The sequence below is a fragment of the Schistocerca gregaria genome, chromosome 6 (genome assembly GCF_023897955.1).
Source record: "Schistocerca gregaria isolate iqSchGreg1 chromosome 6, iqSchGreg1.2, whole genome shotgun sequence".
In the NCBI taxonomy this organism is placed as follows: Eukaryota; Metazoa; Arthropoda; class Insecta; order Orthoptera; family Acrididae; genus Schistocerca; species Schistocerca gregaria.
The window spans coordinates 304,336,468-304,358,741 of NC_064925.1; the positions used below are offsets into that span (position 1 = coordinate 304,336,468).

The window sequence follows — 22,274 nt, forward strand, 5'->3', positions numbered from 1 at the left end:
GGTAGGAACAGTGACTATTTTTGTGTTTAAGCGTGGACTAATACATTGCATTGTTTATTTAGTTCAACCTTTAGCGGTGTCAAGTAGTCCTGTAAACACTTGATACGTTACAGAAAACAGAGGAACCAGATTTTATTTATGGTATGAACATTATAAAATAACAGAAGAAATAGTAACTTGCAAACCGGAATAGAAATGGACTTACCATCAGAAAGATAGCCTTCTTAAGCTTAAACTATTTCCATTAGTAGTATGGAGTTACATCTTCGGTTCCTCCTATCCAACGCTAAAAAAGCTAGATAAAGTTGCACTTAAGTATTTGAGCTGCAGAGATACATTGTTAGTTTCTCAAAGACTGATGATCAGTCTGTCAACAACGTAGTAATCTGGAGGGGAAACGTCTCTCAAAAATGATGTTTTTACAGTCTGTAGACAAAGCATTGTAGGATATGTAATATTAAATATTGCTATTTTATTGGTTAATAAATATATTAGATGTATTTGTGTGTTGCTTTTTATGTCATTTTATAAATTCATCTTTTAGCACACATGTTAAAAACATCGCAATTTTAGAAAAGAATATTTCTGGATATCGAAATTTATACATCAATGGTGAAATCGATATCAGTGACGATGATGTATCAGCGTCTATTATTTTTGGCCATCGACGTTCATACATCGATGATGAAATCGAAATAAGTGTCGAGGATTTGCCAATGTCGCCTATCCTTATTACGAAGTCCATATTCTAGTTTCATTTAACACACTGTCGTTTAAATACAAACAGCTGTTGAACTCACTTTACTTAGGTGATATCGATCATGGGAACTAAGTGTTTGCAGCGTACATATTCCCCTAATCCCCCCAGTTTCTGCAGTTAGTGTTCCATCTATCACGCTGTAACGCTTATGAACGGGTAGACTGCAAGAACGAAAGTGCATTGGATATCATAAAGTCCAAGACATTAGGAACAAATGACGAGAGTGGGAAGTGGACTTCGCAAAACATCGTACTTCATAATTTCATAATAAAAGAAGATTTGTTTTACGACGAACATGTAAAAATAATGTTCGCAGATGGAAAGCGAATTTTACAGAGTTAAGTTTTCGAAGAGAAAGGACTCAAGAATTGTTACTGCGGAACTTTCAAATTCATCTGGTTCGTTTCTCGGAATCCTGTATTTCTATTTTACATCAGACAAAAGTGTCATTGTAGGCAAAGCAAGTGATTCCCGTGGCGAAAATTTAAGGAGCGTTGAAACCCCATATATCGCCATTGTTACATTTCTGAGCTTATGCGATAAAATACAGGGAGCGAAAGATTATTTGCATAATGCACAACAACTATGGTACTTTTATAAGAGAAGAAAGACATGAAAAGGAAGCAGTGGTAGAGAATGAAGAAAGACAAGGTTGTATACTGCTCTAAATGTTATTCAGTCTGTACATTCAGCAAGCGATAAAGGGAACTATGGAGAACTTTGGAAAGGAAATTAATGTTCAGGGTGAAGAAACAAAAACTTGCTGATTACAGTGCAATTCTGTCAAAGACTTGGAACGTGAATTGTGTTTTGGAAAGGAGCTTTAAGATGAACTTGAACAAAAATAAAACAAGGGTAATAAATGTAGTCGAATTAAATCAGATGATGCTGAAGAATTAAATGAGGAAATGAGACACGAAAGTTAGGCTCATTCTGCCCTTTGGGCAGCAAAATAACTAACCACGGTCGACATGGAGAGGGCATAAAATCTACTAGACTGTCTATAGCAGAATGTATATATGTGGGGTTCTGTTCTTTCCGACATGTCTGTTTTTACTTCAGTGGCCAAAAAAAAAAAACAAAAGAAAAAACGGTTCAAACGGCTCTGAGCACTATGGGACCTAACATCAATGGTCATCTGTCCCCTAGAACTTAGAACTACTTGAACCTAACTAACCTAAGGACATCACACAACACCCAGCCCGCCGGGAATCGAACCCGGGAACCCGGGCGTGGGAAGCGAGAACGCTACCACACGACCCTTCAGTGGCCGCATACGGGTTGAATCACTTAAAACTTTTGCCGAAAGTACTGCAGAAATGTAAAGTACAATTGCTGTACGGCGTTTGCAGAATGGATTGGTGGTCAGGGGCTCGTGTTGTTGGCTAATAAACAGATTGTAATAATACTTTGAAAGTGTATTTTTGTGGAAATGTTCACTTCTCTTTAAATGGAACTGTGTCTGTTAGCATTAAGAAACTAAAAGCTGACTAGATTACAATGTCACTGGTATTTGTTGCACGGTGATAGTGCGAGTCGTTTACAAGATATCGTAGTTTGAAAAGTTTCCACAGCGACACTTGTTTGTGCCATTCAACCTTCGTAGTTGTTAAGTACGATGTTATCTTTGCTTTCAGTGTGCTTATGTGTTCCTTGAGTGCACTGCAACTTGCTAGTCATTTAATGTGTGACAGTCCAAGCGGTAAGTCGTGAGTGGACGAGGAGATTTAGCAATGCAGAAAAAGCCGACTTGCTGGTGGTGTATGAAGAATGTAAGAATCTTGTACGGTATATGCGGCTAGATATCCTAATAGACTTCAACCACCTCGGCAATTCTAGACACTTATTTCCCACCGTCTTCAACCAGTTACGTGAAAATGTCGGTGTAACGCCTACACAACGTAACAGACGGAAAGAAGTGGTGGTAGAAGGGTAGGAAATTAATCTTCTTACTACTGTAAAGATTTATCGGCACGTTAGCATCCACATGACGAAGTGGCATGTGTCAAGAGTGTCCTGCGCCTTGTCCAACGGCAAATGTTCCATCCCTATCACTTCTCTTTCCATCAAGAGCTGTATGGAAACGATTATGTGTATTAAGACAGGATGCTCCAGATGCATCATGTGTATTGTTTAGTGATGAATCCGAAATTACCAATCGTGACCACCGAAACATGCGCCATTGGTCTGTTGACTATCTCCATTGGCTTCGTCAGGTTGAGCGTCAGTGTCCATGGAACGTAAACATGTGGTGTGGGATTGTGAACCATAAGCTCATTGTCCCGTGTTTCATAGACGGAACACTGAACGCACACAAGTATCGCGACCTCCTAACAAACTATCTTCCACATATGCTAAAAGACGTTCATCTGCAGACTAGTACCAACATGATGGCTGTCCAGCCCATAGTGCACGAATTGTTTCCAAATCGTTGGATTGGACGCACAAAATTTAACATTGTCGACTTTTTTTCTATGGGGAAAACTGAAAGACGCTGTCTAAAAACACATACAAACTGAACCCGATGACATGCAACGACGTGTTACTGCAGCCTGCTCGGACATCTCTGCTGAAATGTTAGCACGTGTGCAGCATTCGTTCCGTGCCAGACTGGAAGCGTGTATTGCTGCTGCCGGTGGTCCTTTTGAACACAACCTACGACAGTCAATTGTCTCGTTACTGGTCAGAATACACATAACTACTGTATGCACTTGAGTTGAACTCACGTGTGTGCTACCACAGGTATTGTACACGTGTCGGTGTGGGAACTTTTCTAAATGCTGTATCTTGGAAACGACTCGCACTAAAATCTTGCGACAAACACCACTGACATACAGAAGCTCCCATTCTCTTCTTGCCTGCACTGCTTATCGTTCAAATTCCACTTCTCCACATGGCTGCACTCCAAATACATTCGGCAATACCAGTTGGGACAAGTGACTAAGACTCGAAACCGGATTTTATGCTAGCGGTGCGCATGCGCGTGTGCGGGTTCTTTTGGACATGTCCGAATGCCCGAATCACACACACACACACACACACACACACACACACATATATATATATATATATATATATATATATATATATATATATATATATATACGCTTCATAGCTATTAATAATGACAGGGTCAGAGCAGATGCACACTACGTCCAAACTCTAGTGGGAATTAGGTGAAGCAGCGAGTAGTGAGGATAATGGATAGTGTTCACTACAGGTAAATGATGTCGCAATTTATCTTGCTATTAGTAGGCATTAGTAGGCATTACAGTCAATAGGCATTGTTCCTTTTAAAAGTGTGTTTTTACACAAAAAATAAACTTTAGAAGTATTATTACATCCTGCTTATTAGCTAACAACACGAACTCCTGTCTACCAATCCGTTCTGTGAAAACCTCACATCAATAGCACTTCCCATTTCGTTGGTCTAAGTTTTAGGTGATGCATCCTGTACATACATGACGTAATAGGAAGTCAGACCTCAGTCGCAATCGGGCATTTAAATAATTGCCATACTGACAAATTTAAATTTGTGCCAGACTGGGACTCAAAATCGGACTTCACTCTTTGAGCTTGTGGCTGCCTTTACCGCTTAGGCTATCTGAGCACACTGTCCATCCAATCCAGATTCTCAACTTGTCGTACACTACACATGTAGTGCGCACAATCCATTACCCTCACTGCTCGCAACTTCACCTAATTCCCACAAGAGTTTCGACATCGTGTGCATCTGTACTGAAGGAATCATTATTAGCCATCAAGAGTATATACAGGATGGTTCATTGATAGTCACCGGGCCAAATATCTCACGAAATAAGCGACAAACGAAGAAACTAAAAAGAACGAAACTTGTCTAGCTTGAAGGGGGAAACCAGATGGCGCTATGGTTGGCCCGCTTGATGGCGCTGCCATAGGTCAAACGCATATCAACTGCGTTTTTTAAAAAAATAGGAACCCCATTTTTATTACATTTTCATGTAGTACGTAAAGAAATATGAATCTTTTAGTTGGACCACATTTCAAATTGGTAATGTCAGGATGTGTCGGGAGTAAAAACTGTAATGGGGGATCAAGGCTTGATTACACTAAGTGGGTTGAAATGGACGTGGGTTATAGTAGTTACACAGTGATGAAGAGGCTTACACAGTACGGACTAATGTGGAGAGCTCCATCAAACCAGTCTTCATACTGAAAACCACACAGCACAAAATCATTTACCCTCTCGTGAAAAACGAGACAAAATTGTGAAAAATTTTGAGTTTGTTGATCTGGAAATGCTTTTTTGCACAGTTAGCATCGATCTTATAATATCTTTAAAATTTAGTGACATGTTGTTGTTGTTGTCTTCAGTCCTGAGATTGGTTTGATGCAACTCTCCATGCTACCCTATCCTGTGCAAGTTTCTTCATCTCCCAGTACCTACTGCAACCTACATCCTTTTGAATCTCCATAGTGTATTCACCTCTTGGTCTCCCTCTACGATTTTTACCCTCCACGCTGCCCTCAAATACTAAATTGGTGATCCCCTGGTGCCTCAGAACATGTCCTGCCAACCGATCCCTTCTTCTGGTCAAGTTGTGCCACAAACTTCTCCCCAATCCTATTCAATACCTCCTCGTTAGTTATGTGATCTACCCATCTAATCTTCATCATTCTTCTGTAGCACCACATTTCGAAAGCTTCTATTCTCTTCCAGTCCAAACTATTTATCGTCCATGTTTCACTTCCATACATGGCTACACTCCATACAAATACTTTCAGTAACGACTTCCTGACACTTAAATCTATACTCGATGTTAAAAAATTTCTCTTCTTTAGAAACGCTTTCCTTGCCATTGTCAGTCTACATTTTATATCTTCTCTACGTCGACCATCATCAGTTATTTTGCTCCCCGAATAGCAAAACTCCTTTACTACTTTAAGTGTCTCATTTCCTAATCTTTTAATCATTTAGTGACTAACGTGGAGAAAAAAGTATTCAATGTAAGGGTTTATAGTTTTTGTAACAAGGCACACCTGGTATCCTTGCGGGTTGTGAAGCGTGTTACATATAAAAATAATCTGATACGAGTGGCGTTAGTATCGACTACATACGAGTGGTTTTCGATGCTACTACGCTGATTGATGCCACTCCCAACGACATTTAACCACTAGGAGGAGATGAGGCGATAGAAAGGCACATTTTAATGAGGCGGTCTTTGATGGAGGGGGAGGGGGTGGGGTTTTTTAAACTACGGCGGCTTTACATAGCGGTAGAAGTGGGACCTGAATACCTCGTTCACAGCAGTGCCAACATCAGCAAACAATCGCGCGGCAGCTGTCACAAAATGCTTGGTGTACTCCGCTTTGCTTTGTGTTGTATGTTGCTCACAGTTCTCTTTTGTTATATTGACTAATCTTGCCATGACGGGGTCCGAGTGGGGTGGGCAGTCCCTATCTATGCTCGTGTAACAGTCGGCGTTACCGAATGCCACATTCTGGCATGTGGCTATAATGTATTACTCTTGAACGTTTGGTGCAATTTCATTCAATGTTGGTTGTTGTTGTTGTCTTCAGTCCTGAGACTGGTTTGATGCAGCTCTCCATGCTACTCTATCCTGTGCAAGCTGCTTCATCTCCCAGTACCTACTGCGACCTACATCCTTCTGAATCTGCTTAGTGTTCTCATCTCTCGGTCTCCCTCTACGATTTTTACCCTCCACGCTGCCCTCCAATGCTAAATTTGTGATCCCTTGATGCCTCAAAATATATCCTACCAACCGATCCCTTCTTATAGTCAAGTTGTGCCACAAACTTCTCTTCTCCCCAATCCTATTCAATACCTCCTCATTAGTTACGTGATCTATCCACCTTATCTTCAGTATTCTTCTGTAGCACCACATTTCGAAAGCTTCTATTCTCTTCTTGTCCAAACTAGTTATCGTCCATGTTTCACTTCCATAGATGGCTACACTCCAAACAAATACTTTCAGAAACGACTTCCTGATACATAAATCTATATTCGATGTTAACAAATTTCTCTTCTTCAGAAACGCTTTCCTTGCCATTGCCAGTTTACATTTTATATCCTCTCTACTTCGACCATCATCAGTTATTTTACTTCCTAAATAGCAAAACTCTTTTACTACTTTAAGTGTCTCATTTCCTAATCTAATTCCCTCAGCATCACCCGATTTAATTTGACTACATTCCATTATCCTCGTTTTGCTTTTGTTAATGTTCATCTTATATCCTCCTTTCAAGACACTGTCCATTCCGTTCAACTGCTCTTCCAAGTCCTTTGCCGTCTCTGACAGAATTACAATGTCATCGGCGAACCTCAAAGTTTTTACTTCGTCTCCATGAATTTTAATACCTACTCCAAATTTTTCTTTTGTTTCCTTTACTGCTTGTTCAATATACAGATTGAATAACATCGGGGAGAGGCTACAACCCTGTCTCACTCCTTTCCCAACCACTGCTTCCCTTTCATGCCCCTCGACTCTTATAACTGCCATCTGGTTTCTGTACAAATTATAAATAGCCTTTCGCTCCCTGTATTTTACCCCTGCCACCTTTAGAATTTGAAAAAGAGTATTCCAGTCAACATTGTCAAAAGCTTTCTCTAAGTCTACAAATGCTAGAAACGTAGGTTTGCCTTTTCTTAATCTTTCTTCTAAGATAAGTCGTAAGGTCAGTATTGCCTCACGTGTTCCAACATTTCGACGGAATCCAAACTGATCCTCCCCGAGGTCTGCATCTACCAGTTTTTCCATTCGTCTGTAAAGAATTCGCGTTAGTATTTTGCAGCCGTGGCTTATTAAACTGATAGTTCGGTAATTTTTGGTACATACGGCCTATTCAACGAAAAAATATAGATGGCTTAGGACATTCGTGCCGTCACTATGAGACGCGTCGTGCATGCGAAGGAGGTGGTTTCTATAAGGGGCAGTGAAATGAAAACGGGACAGGTGGCAAAAATCCAGAACGTCAAGAGCACGTCCGCTCCGTTAGCCCAGTACCGAAGGCTGAAAGTTGAGGCTGTTTATAATATCTGTGATATAAAAAGTTGAAATTTAGTACCAGTATAAGGAAACTAGCTCTGATAAAGTTTCTTAATAACCACATCATATTTCGTAACTGGCTCTTGATAAAGTCTCTGTGGTAAGCTGCTAGAAAGTGTAAAAATAGGAAAAGCGTCGGCCAAACATTTCAGAAAATCTGAGTGTTCTTATATACACACATACAAGTCAGACTATGCTTATAAGGCAGTAAACAGAGCTTTCTTACTTCATCCGTCGTGCTTTTTCTTTCTAAGCATCAAATAACGTCCAAAAATGTATTTCTCCTTCAATGGATACTCTTTTACTGCTAATAAATTATTTCACCAATCTGTGTTCTTATTTATGCACGATATAAGTTTTTTATGTGTAAAGGTATTGCAAAACGTAAATCATCTTTCGCTTTTACGTAGGTACGAGACGTCTCTTGTGGAAGAACACTCGCGGAAAAAATGTCAAAGTCGTGACGGAACACTTGACTATGTCTCGAAAACAAAGCAGTTCTTTTTCTTTTCGTTCTCGTTTATCCTGTCCAGAACGGGCTCCATTGAACTCACGTGTTGTCAAAAAATTATTTTAGTTGACTTTCTGAAGCCGCAGTCGTTAATTACCTAAGGGAGGGAAGTCGTGTGCATCGCTTGTTTGTGAACTCTGTAACTGTTCTCCGTGTGATGGAATTTTGACTGTTTTCGTACCGTATTGTGTGAGGCGGGAAGTGTGGGCCAGCTCACAAGGTGACCGTTCAAACTTCCGCTCACCGAGTTCATATTGAGGGAACGTGTAGGACACGAGCAGGACTTCAATATATGTAAACAGAAAGACGCAACTCTCGTCATTCTCGAGAAAATTGAGTTTGAAAATTTCAGACGTGCTTGTAGACTTTGTGTGGTCGCTAGCATTCAAGGTGTCCGTAACCGAGTGGGTAAGCGCTTATTTTTATACGACGAGGCCTCTGTGTAGAATCTCACTGTCGGCACCTTCATTCCCGAGTAATTGTAACAACAGATTCATTTTGATTCAGGAAATTATCGATATTTAATGATTCATTTATTATTTTCATAGTCTTTATCCTGAAGAAAGGAGAAAATTTTCACGTAATGAGATTGGAAATAAAAGAGGGTACACGTGAACCTTCAGTCAAGTGAGTACAGCCATTTGATTTATTTAGTTGTAACTACATCAGTGACAAATAGTTATAATAAGGAGTGCTGCACGAATGAGGATGTTCATGATCATAGAAGCACGGAACAGAGTAGTAATTGCTGCATAGAGCACGCGTAGTGAACGCAGAATTTTGGAATGTGAATCGTTTTCTCTGTATCTATTACAAAACAAACTGGGTTTAGATTCATAAACTGTTCTTCGTTATCGACAGAATGTCGCTGCATACCGTGCATATTGAAAGATATCGCCGAATATAAGTGCAGACAACTGATGAGTTGCGACTGACTGGATTTGTATGCAAACTTCTGTACAAGCACTCTCTCTATTCTGTTCGATGATGTGCTCGCAGTTCTGTAGTTGTTTTAATAATGTTCTACACCTGCCTGTGAAAATAAGCGTCGCAAGACTGCGGCAACAGTGTACGTTTTGGATGAATAACGTCAGTACTTCACATTAGCAGACTTGCAGGTGAAGAGAATTGCGCCGCACAAACACGGATAAGTTTGTACTCCCCGCGAACTTAGAAGCAAAAGAAATTGTTTTTCCCACACGTATGGATACGGTGAAAACGGGCTCACGATGGGTTGGGAAGTACTTCCAAAATTTTAAAGAACAATCCGATTTTCAGGGCTAAGATTATGAAAATAATAAATGATTCATTAGGTAGTGATAATTTAGTCATATTGAAATAGTTGTTACAATTACGTGAGAGTAAATAAGAAGGAAATACCGTCGGCGAGATTCGATCCCGAGACCTCACGCTTACGAAGCTAAGTACTTTCTCGCTCGGGTGCATATTCTTAAGTAATATCTACCATTCAAAGTGATGAAGACTTTTAAAATTATCAATTCGATTTTCTCGAAAACGGTTGACAGTTGTACCTTCCCGTTTGCATATTGCGTTGAAGTCGTAGTCGTGCACTACACATCCTATCAGTACGAATCAAGTCGATGAGGGGATGTTCTACGGTTCCCTTGTCAGCAGCTTCCTAAATGAGTGTGGGTTAAAGAAACCTCGGTCAGGCTTATGGCGTACAAGCCACGATAGTTAAAACGCCGCGTGAACTAGATCTCTGGTAAGCTAGTGCGCTACATGTCATGCTATACTGGCAGGCACGAAAACAAATATAATGTAATAAACACTGAAATAAGCAGAAGCACGAAATACAGTACTATAGCACGAGTGAGCGTGAAGAAATTAGGTTAACTTCCGATGCTGGCAGATGACGACAACGTCACTCAAAGCAAGGTCAACGTCAAAAATATCTTTCCGAGAAGCCTTACCCACCCCGTTCCGGTGTGTGTGAATGCCACCATTTGAAATGCATTGTGTGATGTTTTGACGTTCCGTTCAATTCAGTCCTGTTTCGTCAAGTGTGAATCGGCCATAACGCTGACGCCACTACTGTACCGCCAGTGTACTTCTGAAAACGTCTTCAGAGTCAATTTATTTTTCAGACGGCACATGGGCGCGATGCACTTCGAGCCAGTGAGAGAACTGAACGGGAAGGTGGTCCTGTGGAGGGCCGACCCTTCGCGCTGCATCGTCACAGACCACTACCGCCGCAACTGGACATGCGTCTCAGACTTCGAGGTGCGCTCCGACGACGTGTGGGTCGTCTCCTTTCCCAAGTGTGGTGAGTAATCCATCACTCAATACATTTACTGATCTCGCCATGTGACCGAGCATTTGGTTAAACACGAGTGAAATGTGCAGTCGAAGTTCGCTGACGGCTCCACAAGACACGTCATAAAACAAAAATACACAGTACACATGAGGGCTACTTTTTCCAAACTCCGATCACTCGTGCAATGGAAACTACAGTGAAAATCAAAAACCTTTTATTTTGAACATTCAGCTACAGCCAGTTACTTCTACACTCCTGGAAATGGAAAAAAGAACACATTGACACCGGTGTGTCAGACCCCCCATACTTGCTCCGGACACTGCGAGAGGGCTGTACAAGCAATGATCACACGCACGGCACAGCGGACACACCAGGAACCGCGGTGTTGGCCGTAAAATGGCGCTAGCTGCGCAGCATTTGTGCACCGCCGCCGTCAGTGTCAGCCAGTTTGCCGTGGCATACGGAGCTCCATCGCAGTCTTTAACACTGGTAGCATGCCGCGACAGCGTGGACGTGAACCGTATGTGCAGTTGACGGACTTTGAGCGAGGGCATATAGTGGGCATGCGGGAGGCCGGGTGGACGTACCGCCGAATTGCTCAACACGTGGGGCGTGGGGTCTCCACAGTACATCGATGTTGTCGCCAGTGGTCGGCGGAAGGTGCACGTGCCCGTCGACCTGGGACCGGACCGCAGCGACGCACGGATGCACGCCAAGACCGTAGGATCCTACGCAGTGCCATAGGGGACCGCACCGCCACTTCCCAGCAAATTAGGGACACTGTTGCTCCTGGGGTATCGGCGAGGACCATTCCCAACCGTCTCCATGAAGCTGGGCTACGGTCCCGCACACCGTTAGGCCGTCTTCCCCTCAAGCCCCAACATCGTGCAGCCCGCCTCCAGTGGTGTCGCGACAGGCGTGAACGGAGGGACGAATGGAGATGTGTCGTCTTCAGCGATGAGAGTCGCTTCTGCCTTGGTGCCAATGATGGTCGTATGCGTGTTTGGCGCCGTGCAGGTGAGCGCCACAATCCGGACTGCATACGACCAAGGCACACTGGGCCAACACCCGGCATCATGGTGTGGGGAGCGATCTCCTACACTGGCCGTACACCTCTGGTGATCGTCGAGGGGACACTGAATTGTGCACGGTACATCCAAACCGTCATCGAACCCATCGTTCTACCATTCCTAGACCGGCAAGGGAACTTGCTGTTCCAACAGGACAATGCACGTCCGCATGTATCCCGTGCCACCCAACGTGCTCTAGAAGGTGTAAGTCAACTACCCTGGCCAGCAAGATCTCCGGATCTGTCCCCTATTGAGCATGTTTGGGACTGGATGAAGCGTCGTCTCACGCGGTGTGCACGTCCAGCAGCTGGTCCAACTGAGGTGCCAGGTGGAAATGGCATGGCAAGCCGTTCCACAGGACTACATCCAGCATCTCTACGATCGTCTCCATGGGAGAATAGCAGCCTGCATTGCTGCGAAAGGTGGATATACACTGTACTAGTGCCGACATTGTGCATGCTCTGTTGCCTGTGTTTATGTGCCTGTGGTTCTGTCAGTGTGATCATGTGATGTATCTGACCCCAGGAATGTGTCAATAAAGTATCCCCTTCCTGGGACAATGAATTCACGGTGTTCTTATTTCAATTTCCAGGAGTGTATATATGGCCGCCGCACCGATGTAGATATTTGTCGCTCCGTGGTACCAACCTTACAACAACCTCTTCATAGAATGCTTTCGGACATTTCTCTACTCTGTTAGCCAGCTTGTTGTCTGTGTCAAAATGCTGTTCTCATATCCAGCGGTTAATGTGGGCAAAGAGATGAAAATCGCACTGCCTGCATCATGAATTTCTGTACGCCCTGCTAAAAAATTTCTGCATCGGTGCCGCACTTTGCTGTCAAAATGGGACTTAACATCTCAGGTCATAAGTCTCCTAGAACTTAGAACTACTTAAACCTAACTAACCTAAGGACATTACACACATCCAATCCCGAGGCAGAATTCGAAGCTGCGACAGTAGCGGTCGCGCCGGTCCAGACTGAAGCGCCTAGAACCGCTCGGCCACACCGGCCGGCACTTTGCTGTCACCCATGACAGTTACGTTCTGTGGGTGCATGGAAATCAGGCGGAAACCCTAATCACGGAGAAATCGAACACATCGCGCATTTCACATTGGCGAGAGACACTATATTGTTCTACGGGTCTTTACGTGTACATTGTGCCCTCAGAACTGAAAAGTGCGATATGACGCCATCGACGGACATACTAGAGACACTGCGCAAGACGTATGAAAAAGGTTTATCGGCAATAGAAGGAAAGAGACATATGCCAACGTAGCTTCCATAGATTGCAGCTCAGATGGTCCTCATCAAAGAAAATCTTAAACATATTTTCATTTGAAAGATAATAACAAACTAACAACAAACTTGATGGCTGCAGTCATGTTATTCAATAATTTCGTATATAAAAATATTCTCAAGTAACTCATCTCCAAAGGGGGAAATCTTCATTACTCAGAAACCTGCTGTAAGACTAATTTGCGGTTCTCACCAATGAGCATCATATAGAAATCCGTTTAAGGAATTGGATGTTTGACTACTGCTTCACATTAGACTTATTACCGCCGAGCGGTCTACGGGGGCCTTGCCACGGTTCACGCGACTCCAACCGTCGGCGGTTCGAGTCCTCCCTCGGGCATGTGTGTGTGTGTGTGTGTGTGTGTGTGTGTGTGAGAGAGAGAGAGAGAGAGAGAGAGAGAGAGAGAGAGAGAGAGAGAGTGCGTGTGTGTGTTGTCCGTAGCGTAAGTTAAAGTTTAGATTAACTAGTGTGTAAGCCTAGGGACCGATGACCTCAGCAGTTTGGTCCCATAGGAACTTGCCACCAATGTACTTGTTACCTCATGAAGTTCGTTGTAAATAATCAAGAGCAGTCCAAAAGAGGAAGTGGCTTGGAGAATTACTATACCTGAAGGAAAAATGAAATTCTTTACGCCAAACTAAGGTTGTTTTCATTGCAGAAAGGGGTGCATAACGCTGCAACAAACTTTTTTCAGCACTAAATCAGTGATTTAAAATATCTGATAGGAAGAAAAGCAAAATTTCAAAACAAATTGAAAACGTTTCTCCCTGACAACTCCTTTTATTTCGTAGATGAACGTCTGTTATTAATATGTGTGCCAGGTGGTGGACGGGAATATCGTGAAAATGACTGATGGAACAGACAACTAACTATGCCATACTTTTCTTTGTAAACACTGTCACCTATATCTCTGTAAGTCATACGTAATTTTATCTCTGTTCATGATGACCGAATAATCCGAAAACCGATCTGTGGTTAAATAAATTCTACTCGCAGAATATGAGGAAAGCTTTTTATATTTTTGGAAATAGTAATACCCTTTGTATGTTTAGCACGACGTAACAAGCCGCTGGTGCTCTCATTTCTAACAGATGAGCTTCTTGCGCGGTGACATTTAACGACCGCAATGAGAGCGCGTCGGGGCTCTGAGCGCAGAGGAAGCGGCTCGCTTTGACGTGATCCGCGCGGCTTCGGTAAGTGGGTCAGCGTGTGCAGCGACGGCGTGGCGTCGCCACCCGGCCGCTGGCGACGACAGACGCTCGTCACACGCGAGTACAAGGAAGTCTCTGTGGCTCGGCCTCGTTAAGAGCGATTTTCATTAAGGCCAAGGGAGCAAGTCTCAACAGCGGCGGCTAACGAAAAGCCTAAGGCATTCTCCCTCTACATCTACCTCTATGTCGATGTTTCGCAAACCACTGCGAAGTGCTTCGCAGAGGATAAGTCGATACGTCCTATCGTACTAGCTAAATGGTTCAGATGGCTCTAAGCACTATGGGGTTTAACATCTGAGGTCATCAGTCCCTAGACTTAGAACTACTTAAACCTAATTAACCTAAGGATATCACACACATCCATGCTGAGCCAGGATTCGAACCTGCGACCGTAGTATGTACTGGTTATTAGTACTGCTTCCTCTTCTCTTCACGTATGGAGCACGGGAAGAATAACTAAATGAATGATTCTGTGAGTGCTGTAATTATTCAAATCTCGTCTTCGCGATCCGTTTATCAGCGATACGTAGGGCGTCGTAGTATACTATGTGTTCCAAAGTATGCGGACACCTGCTTGAATACGACCTACAAGTTCGTGGCGCACCCCATCGGTAGTGGTCAAATTCAGTATGGTGTTGGTCCACCCTTAGCCTTGATGACAGCTTCCACTCTCGCCGGCATACGTTCAATCAGGCACTGCAAGGTTTAGTGGGGAATAGCAGTCCATTCTTCACGGAGTGCTGCACTGAGGAGAGGAATCGATGTCGGTCGGTGAGGCCTGGCTCGAAATCGGCTTTCCAAAACATCCCAAAGGTGTTCTGTAGGATTCAGGTCAGGACTCCGTGCAGGACAGTCCATGTTGTTCTGTCGTGTAACCACTCCGCCACAGGCGGTGCCTTTTCAACAAGTGCTCGATCGTGTTGAAAGAATGTAGGCCTGTGCTGTGATAGCGCCACGCAAAACAAGGGGTGAAAGCCTCTCCATCAAAAACACGACCACACCATAACGCCACAGCCTTCAAATTTTGCTGTTTTCACTACACATGCTGATAGATGACGTTCACAGGGCATTGTATTTACCCACCCCTTATCATCGGATCGCCACACTGTGTATCGTGATTAGTCAGTCCACACAACGATTTTGCGCTGTTCAGTCGTCCAATGTTTACGCCCCTTACTCCAAGCGAGGCGTCGTTTGGCATTTACCGGCGTGATGTGCGGCTTATGAGCAGCCGCTCGACCATGAAATCCAAGTCTTCTCACCTCCCGTCTAACTCTTCCTAAGGATTCTTCCAGTGAGTCCCAGACTGATATCTGCTTTCATTATGTTTAGTTTCCTTGCTGTCGTTCTGTACTCATACACTCAAATATTTAACGGATGTAACTGCTTCTAGTGATTGTTTCGTAGTTTTATGATCTGCACTGAAGGAGGAAACACCCTCACGGACTGTGTTCAGAAGTAACACGGGCATACTGAGAGTTTGTAGTCATGCTAATTCATTTGTAAAGGTCAACGGCGATCAGATGGCGCTCAGGAGGCCTGTCTGTACGCCCTCTATGTTGACTCTGCGGGTAGTAATTTTGCTGAGTTTAGAGGTGAACATTGTTTGTAACATTTATTCAAGGGTACAACCATGCCCAACTGACGAGCACGCAGTCCTGTTGAACAGCTTCAGCCATTTGGATGGGGTAAGGAACAGCTCTTGTAGCTTTCTCCGCTAGCCACGTGAAATTTTGGTACCGTCTGCACAAGAAAAATTCGTTGTTTGCTGTTAAACATGGGGTGACAGTCATAGAAATTTCTAAGTGTCTGCTGCTGCAACTGAACCGGGTGGTAAATATTGTTACAGGCACGACATGGACACAAGAAATGGTGTGGCTCCTTGGGCACGACTGCGATTTCGAGACGGCGAAGAAGATCAACCTTGATGACAGATTTCCTCAAATTCAGTAAGTACGTTGTAAGACGTCCACTTATAAATCACGTCTCCACAAGGGAAAACATAATACACCCATTAATTCTTTGTGCAAGGGATGCCATTCGCAATATATGAACTGTTGTATATGGACACCTTACATCATAGTGGTAACTTCTCGTTAAGACCAAACCATGAGGGGTGTTCTTGTGAAACCACTACACAAGACTGCTACCAGTTACTGTTTGGTGTCTGTTACGTATCTCCGCAACATGGATGTATGAGAAAATACAAGAACAGATGGTTTGATTGGAATGAGGCTAAATTACAGTTTAAACTACCATGGTAATAACAAACACTCTCTGTAGCGCACTGTATTTATTCTGTATCGCATACTTTACACACGCCCATGCAAGATTAAAATTATGATCTGGTACCATCCTGTAACTTTAAAATACTTTGATACGTAGTGACTTAGTTTCAAGTTCCACAGATACCTCGCACGATAAATCGTAATGATGTGGAATGAGTCACTTTAAATTCGCATCACAAATTATTTTGTATATACACCTACATGCTTATCATTGACATGAAAGAAGACATGCAGACTTGATTAATTCCTACCCACCATGTTTTATACATTACAGTAATAGAAATTCTTCTATGGCATCGAGTGAATCGCCAAGGAGAAATTTTTTCAGTTTATTCTCAAACTTTACTTTTTTGTCTCTTAGACATTTTATATCACTGGGTAAGTGATCAAAAATTTAGACTGCAGCACTGTGCACCCATTTCCGTATTAAAGATACCCATAATGTGATGTGATGAATGTCATTTTTTCTTCTGGTGTTGTAATTATATGCATCATTGTTCCTTTTGAACTGAAATGGGTTATAACAACAAACTTCATGAAGGAATAAGTATACTGTGAAACAGCAATGAAAGTACCCAACTCCTTAGTCAGATGCATACAACACGATCGTGGGTGACACCACATATTATACTTACAGTACGTTTTTGAGCAATGAAGATTTTCTTTCTTAAATATGAATTATCCCAGAGCACATTCCATACGACGTCACCAGATGAAAATACGCAAAGAATGTCAAATTACTCATTGACTCTCCCTGATATTTGCAATGATTCAATGTAAAAATGTGGCTGAACTAAGTTTTTTAGGAAATTTTGTATACCATATAGGTACATATATATTCTTGTGGTGAGATATCATCCAGTGGTTGATTATACCATCAATTCCAAAAAACCTCAGTTTATGTTTGTAAAATTTGGAGAGTGAACATGAGAATGACATTCTCAATAGAGCAACAGTTCTGAAAACCATATTGTAATTTACTGCGGATATTATTGTTGGTCAAGTGACATAGTATTCTAGAATACGTCACCTTCTCCAAATATTTTGGAAAATGATGTCAGTAGTGAAACAGGTAGACAGTCATTGACATCTCTCCTATCGTCTTTCTTAAAGAGATGTTTAACAACAGCATATTTCAGTCTCTCTGGAGAAATACCTTGAGTCAATGATGCACTTCATGTTTCAGATAAGACAAGAACAAGTCTTTAGAACTGTAGTGGAAACACTCACAAATCCAGATGAGCTCTCGTTTTTCACAGAATATATATTCTCCTTAATTTCAGAGGAAGAATTTGATGTTATATTCACATGACATAATTCTATGAGAGTCGTTTCTTTCGACACTCTGCTATGATTTTTCGTTTGGTCTACTTGTCCCTCTGCTTTGTGCTACATTTAAGAAATGACCATTAAATATACATACTACTTGTGACTGGTCGTTTATAGCCCGTCCATTCAGTTCAATAGTGATTTTATCTCATTCTGTGGCTGGATGACCTGTCTCTCGTTTCACTACATTCCATGTAAGTCTGTTATCAGAATTACTGATTTTGGAAAGAACGTGTATGTTCCTTGACTTTTTAATAATGTTTAATAGTAATTTTGAGTAGAGTTTGCCTTCGGCTACTACGGCAGGATTTCTGCTCGTTCTTTCCAACAGATTAATTTCCGTTTTCCTTTCACAAGATAATGCTTCTAGTTTTCCACGGTTTCTTACATGGCTGCTTAATATCTTTCCTGATTAGCTTGGGCAGAAAGCTGTTTTCCAATAATAATATAAATTTGTCATGGAATAAATCAAATTTTATTCCAATATTCGGTTCATTATGAATTTCATTCCAGGTCTTCTCTTGAAAACAGTTCTTCGCAACATTTTTTTCGAGTCATTTCACTGTGTTTCTATCCAACCGTCATGATTCCCGCACTAGCTTCCGGCAGAATACAAATCAAAACCATTGTAATAAGGAAAATTGTGGCAATTGCACCTGCCGTAGATACTCTCCAGAACCAAGCAACCCAATGGGGAGAGGGAAAGAGACTCATCAAAATGAAGCACCCCATTAGTGAGAGGCAAGCAGACTCGTCGAAATTAATCACCCCAGTGGTGAGAGGCAACTGAAGTGGCTGAAATCAAGGATTCCAGTGGGAACATAATACTAATTCATCCATGTAGTTGTTCCTGGATCAGACTAAACATAGTTTCCGAACACAGTCTGCTGCACAGTGGAATGTACAACACTAAGGTAAATTCCCAATATAAATATCAACTACTAGAACACAAAGGTTTACATTTACATCGAAAGTGACACGTAGAACCAAAAGCGTCGGTTCTTAATTACAAAAAGAGGCACACATGATAGTTGTCGATTGCAGTGCCAACTACCATAAATGGAAAACAATGGTTTGAGTAAACTGTACATATTTTTTGGTGTAGAATCTGAGTATGCAATAAAAATAGGGGTTCCCATTTCAAAATACAAAGCTCACTCCACCCACGCAAGAGGGCTGCTTAGGAACTGTACATATTTTTTGGTGTAGAATTTGAATATGCAGTAAAAATAGGGGTTCCAATTTCAAAATACAAAGATCACCCCAACCACGCAGAAGGGTTGATTAGGAGGTGGTCAGGAGACCAGTTGTAGCACGGATGTCCCCTTTAATATTTTGATTTTTCGCCTAGAGCATTTTTTCGTATGATGTGTGGTGCTCCAGATATTTAGTCGTCTCAGGTTAAAACAATAACCCTGTATATGGGATGACAGAGCTGACGCTATCGATAGCTTTTATGTAACCTGCAGGACCTTCAAAAACCACATGCGAAATTCTCGCTCGCTGTGCCTAAACTATTAGTCCTACAGAAAATACGAACAGGAAATTTTGTAGGATTTTTTACGTAGTTAAAATACTGGTATATGTTTTCGCTAGAGGCCATAGTTTTCGAACTATTCAAGGAAACGTAGAGAAGGGACCTTCAAACGAGCTTTCTTGAATAATTCGAAAACCATGGCAAAAGCGAAAGCGTATCCCTGTACAAAATACGACTATGGTAAATTTCCTACAAAAGGTCCTGATCATTTTTTCTGCAGGACTAATAGCTTGCACATAGCGAGCGAGAGATTATGAATATCATATGTGTGGTTTTTGACGGTGTTGTGGGTTGCATATGACTCATGGGCAGGGACAGCTGAATCACCCAGTATATACACTACTGGCCATTAAAATTGCTACACCAAGAAAAAATGCAGATGATAAACGGGTATTCAGTGAACAAATATATTATACTAGAACTGTCATGTGATTGCATTTTCACGCAATTTGGGTGCATAGATCCTGAGAAATCAGTACCCAGAACAACCACCTCTGGCCGTAATAACAGCCTTTATACGCCTGAGAATTGAGTCAAACAGAGCTTCGATGGCGTGTACTAGTATAGCTGCCCATGCAGCTTCAACACGATACCACAGTTCATCAAGAGAAGTGACTGTGTAAGTAGGCTGTTTAGTTTTTTTAATTGGTAACGCCGCCGCTACGTAGCGCTCTGTATGAAAATCACTGGCTGTGCCGTGTGCAGTCTGTGGCTGGTTGGCATTGTTGTAATACTCGCCATTGTAGTGTCGGGCAGCGGCAGCTGGATGCTAACAGCGCGTAGCGTTGCGCAGTTGGAGGTGAGCCGCCAGCAGTGGTGGACGTGAGGAGAGAGATGGCGGAGTTTTGAAATTTGTAAGAATTGGTGTCACGAACTGACTTATATATTATGACTATTAATGTAAATACATTGTCTGTTCTGTATTAAAATCTTTCATTTGCTAACTATGCCTATCAGTAGTTAGTGCCTTCAGTAGTTTGAATATTTTATTTAGCTGGCAGTAGTGGTGCTCGCTGTATTGCAGTAGCTTGAGTAACGAAGATTTTTGTGAGGTAAGTGATTTGTGAAACGTATAGGTTAATGTTAGTCAGGGCCATTCTTTCGTAGGGATTTTTGAAAGTCAGATTGCGTTGCGCTAAAAACTATTGTGTGTCAGTTTAAGCACAGTCGTGTATAATTGTTCAAAGAGGACGTTTCACATAGACCAGTCTTGTATAATTTTTCTAAGGGGACGTTTCAACTGGCATATTGTGACCAGCCAGTTGCTCGGCCACCATTGACCAGACGTTTTCAATTGGTGAGAGATCTGGAGAATGTGCTGGCCAGGGCAGCAGTCGAACATTTTCTGTATCCAGAAAGGCCCGTACAGGACCTAAAACATGCGGTCGTGCATTATCCTGCTGAAATGTAGGATTTCGCAGGGATCGAATGAAGGGTAGAGCCACGGGTCGTAACACATCTGAAATGTAATGTCCACTGTTCAGAGTGCCGTCAATGAGAACAAGAGGTGACCGAGACATGTAACCAGTGGCACCCCATACCATGATGCCGGGTGATACGCCAGTATGGCAATGACGAATACACGCTTCCAATGTGCGTCAACCACGATGTCGCCAAACACGGATGCGACCATCATGATGCTGAAAACAGCACCTGGATTCATCCGAAACAACGACGTTTTGACATTCGTGCACCCAGGTTCGTCGTTGAGTACACCGTCGCAGGCGCCCCTGTCTGTGATGCAGCATCAAGGGTAACCGCAGCCATGGTCTCCGAGCTGATAGTCCATGCTGCTGCAAACGCCGTCGAACTGTTAGTGCAGATGGTTGTTGTCTAGCAAACGTCCCCATCTGTTGACTCAGGGATCGAGACGTGGCTGCACGATCCGTTTCAGCCATGCGGATAAGATGCCTGTCATCTCGACTGCTAGTGATACGAGGCCTTTGGGATCCAGCACGGCGTTCCGTATTACCCTCCTGAACCCACCGATTCCATATTCTGCTAACAGTCATTGGATCTCGACGAACGCGAGCAGCAATGTCGCGATACGATAAACCGCAATCGCGATAGGCTACAATCCGACCTTTATCGAAGTCGGAAACGTGATGGTACGCATTTCTCCTCCTTTTACGAGGCATCACAACGACGTTTCACCAGACAACGCCGGTCATCTGCTGTTTGTGTATCAGAAATAGGTTGGAAACTTTTCTCATGTCAACATGTTGTAGGTGTCGCCACCGGTGCCAACCTTGTGTGAGTGCTCCGAAAAGCTAATCATTTGCGTATCACAGCATCTTCTTCCTGTCGGTTAAATTTAGATTCTGTAGCACGTCATCGTCGTGGTGTAGCAATTTTAATGGCCAGTAGTGTAAGATGCCACCAAATCCCTCTTTTTCAGAAATAATTCTTTTGTTACTATCAATGTACATTTTACATAGTCTCTATTTCCTATTTTGCTACCCAAAGTATAAAACCCTTCTTCTTTTCGTGTCTTATACCTTAAAGTAATTGGCTTTACATCACATGATTTACTTTTCATTAGCCTTGATATACTTTTCCTTATATTCATCTTATAATCTCTTTTCAAGGTACTATCCATTCTACTCAACTGGTCTTCCAAGTCCTTCGCCGTCCGTGAGAGAATTAGAAAGTTAGCGGCAAACGTCTGAGTTTTTGTTTACTCCTCCTGAACTTAATTTCACTTTCCAAATTTCTTCTAGCTTTCGTTTACTGGTTGCTTAATGTACTGGACAACATCAAGGATAGAGTAGTCCCTTGTCACTCGTTGATCAACTCCTTCCATGTGCTTCATCTCTTATACCTAAAGTGTTTTTTTTTAACTGTAATATATGACCTTCCACTTGTGTATTTTATCCCTGCTATCCACAGAATTTCAAGTATTATGTTCCAGGCAACTTTATTAAAACTTTCTCTAAAGCTGCAA

General features: G+C 42.5%; 1 protein-coding gene across 1 annotated transcript in view; it reads left to right on the forward strand.

Moving 5' to 3' along the window:
- Window positions 1-22,274, forward strand: part of LOC126278515 (luciferin sulfotransferase-like) — a 77,546-nt gene that overhangs the window by 418 nt on the left and 54,854 nt on the right. Inside the window, exons 2-3 of the mRNA XM_049978680.1 lie at window positions 10,426-10,604; window positions 16,026-16,125. Of these exons, the coding sequence (XP_049834637.1) occupies window positions 10,433-10,604; window positions 16,026-16,125 (272 nt within the window). The 5' untranslated portion in view covers window positions 10,426-10,432. The remainder of the gene's footprint in view (window positions 1-10,425; window positions 10,605-16,025; window positions 16,126-22,274) is intronic.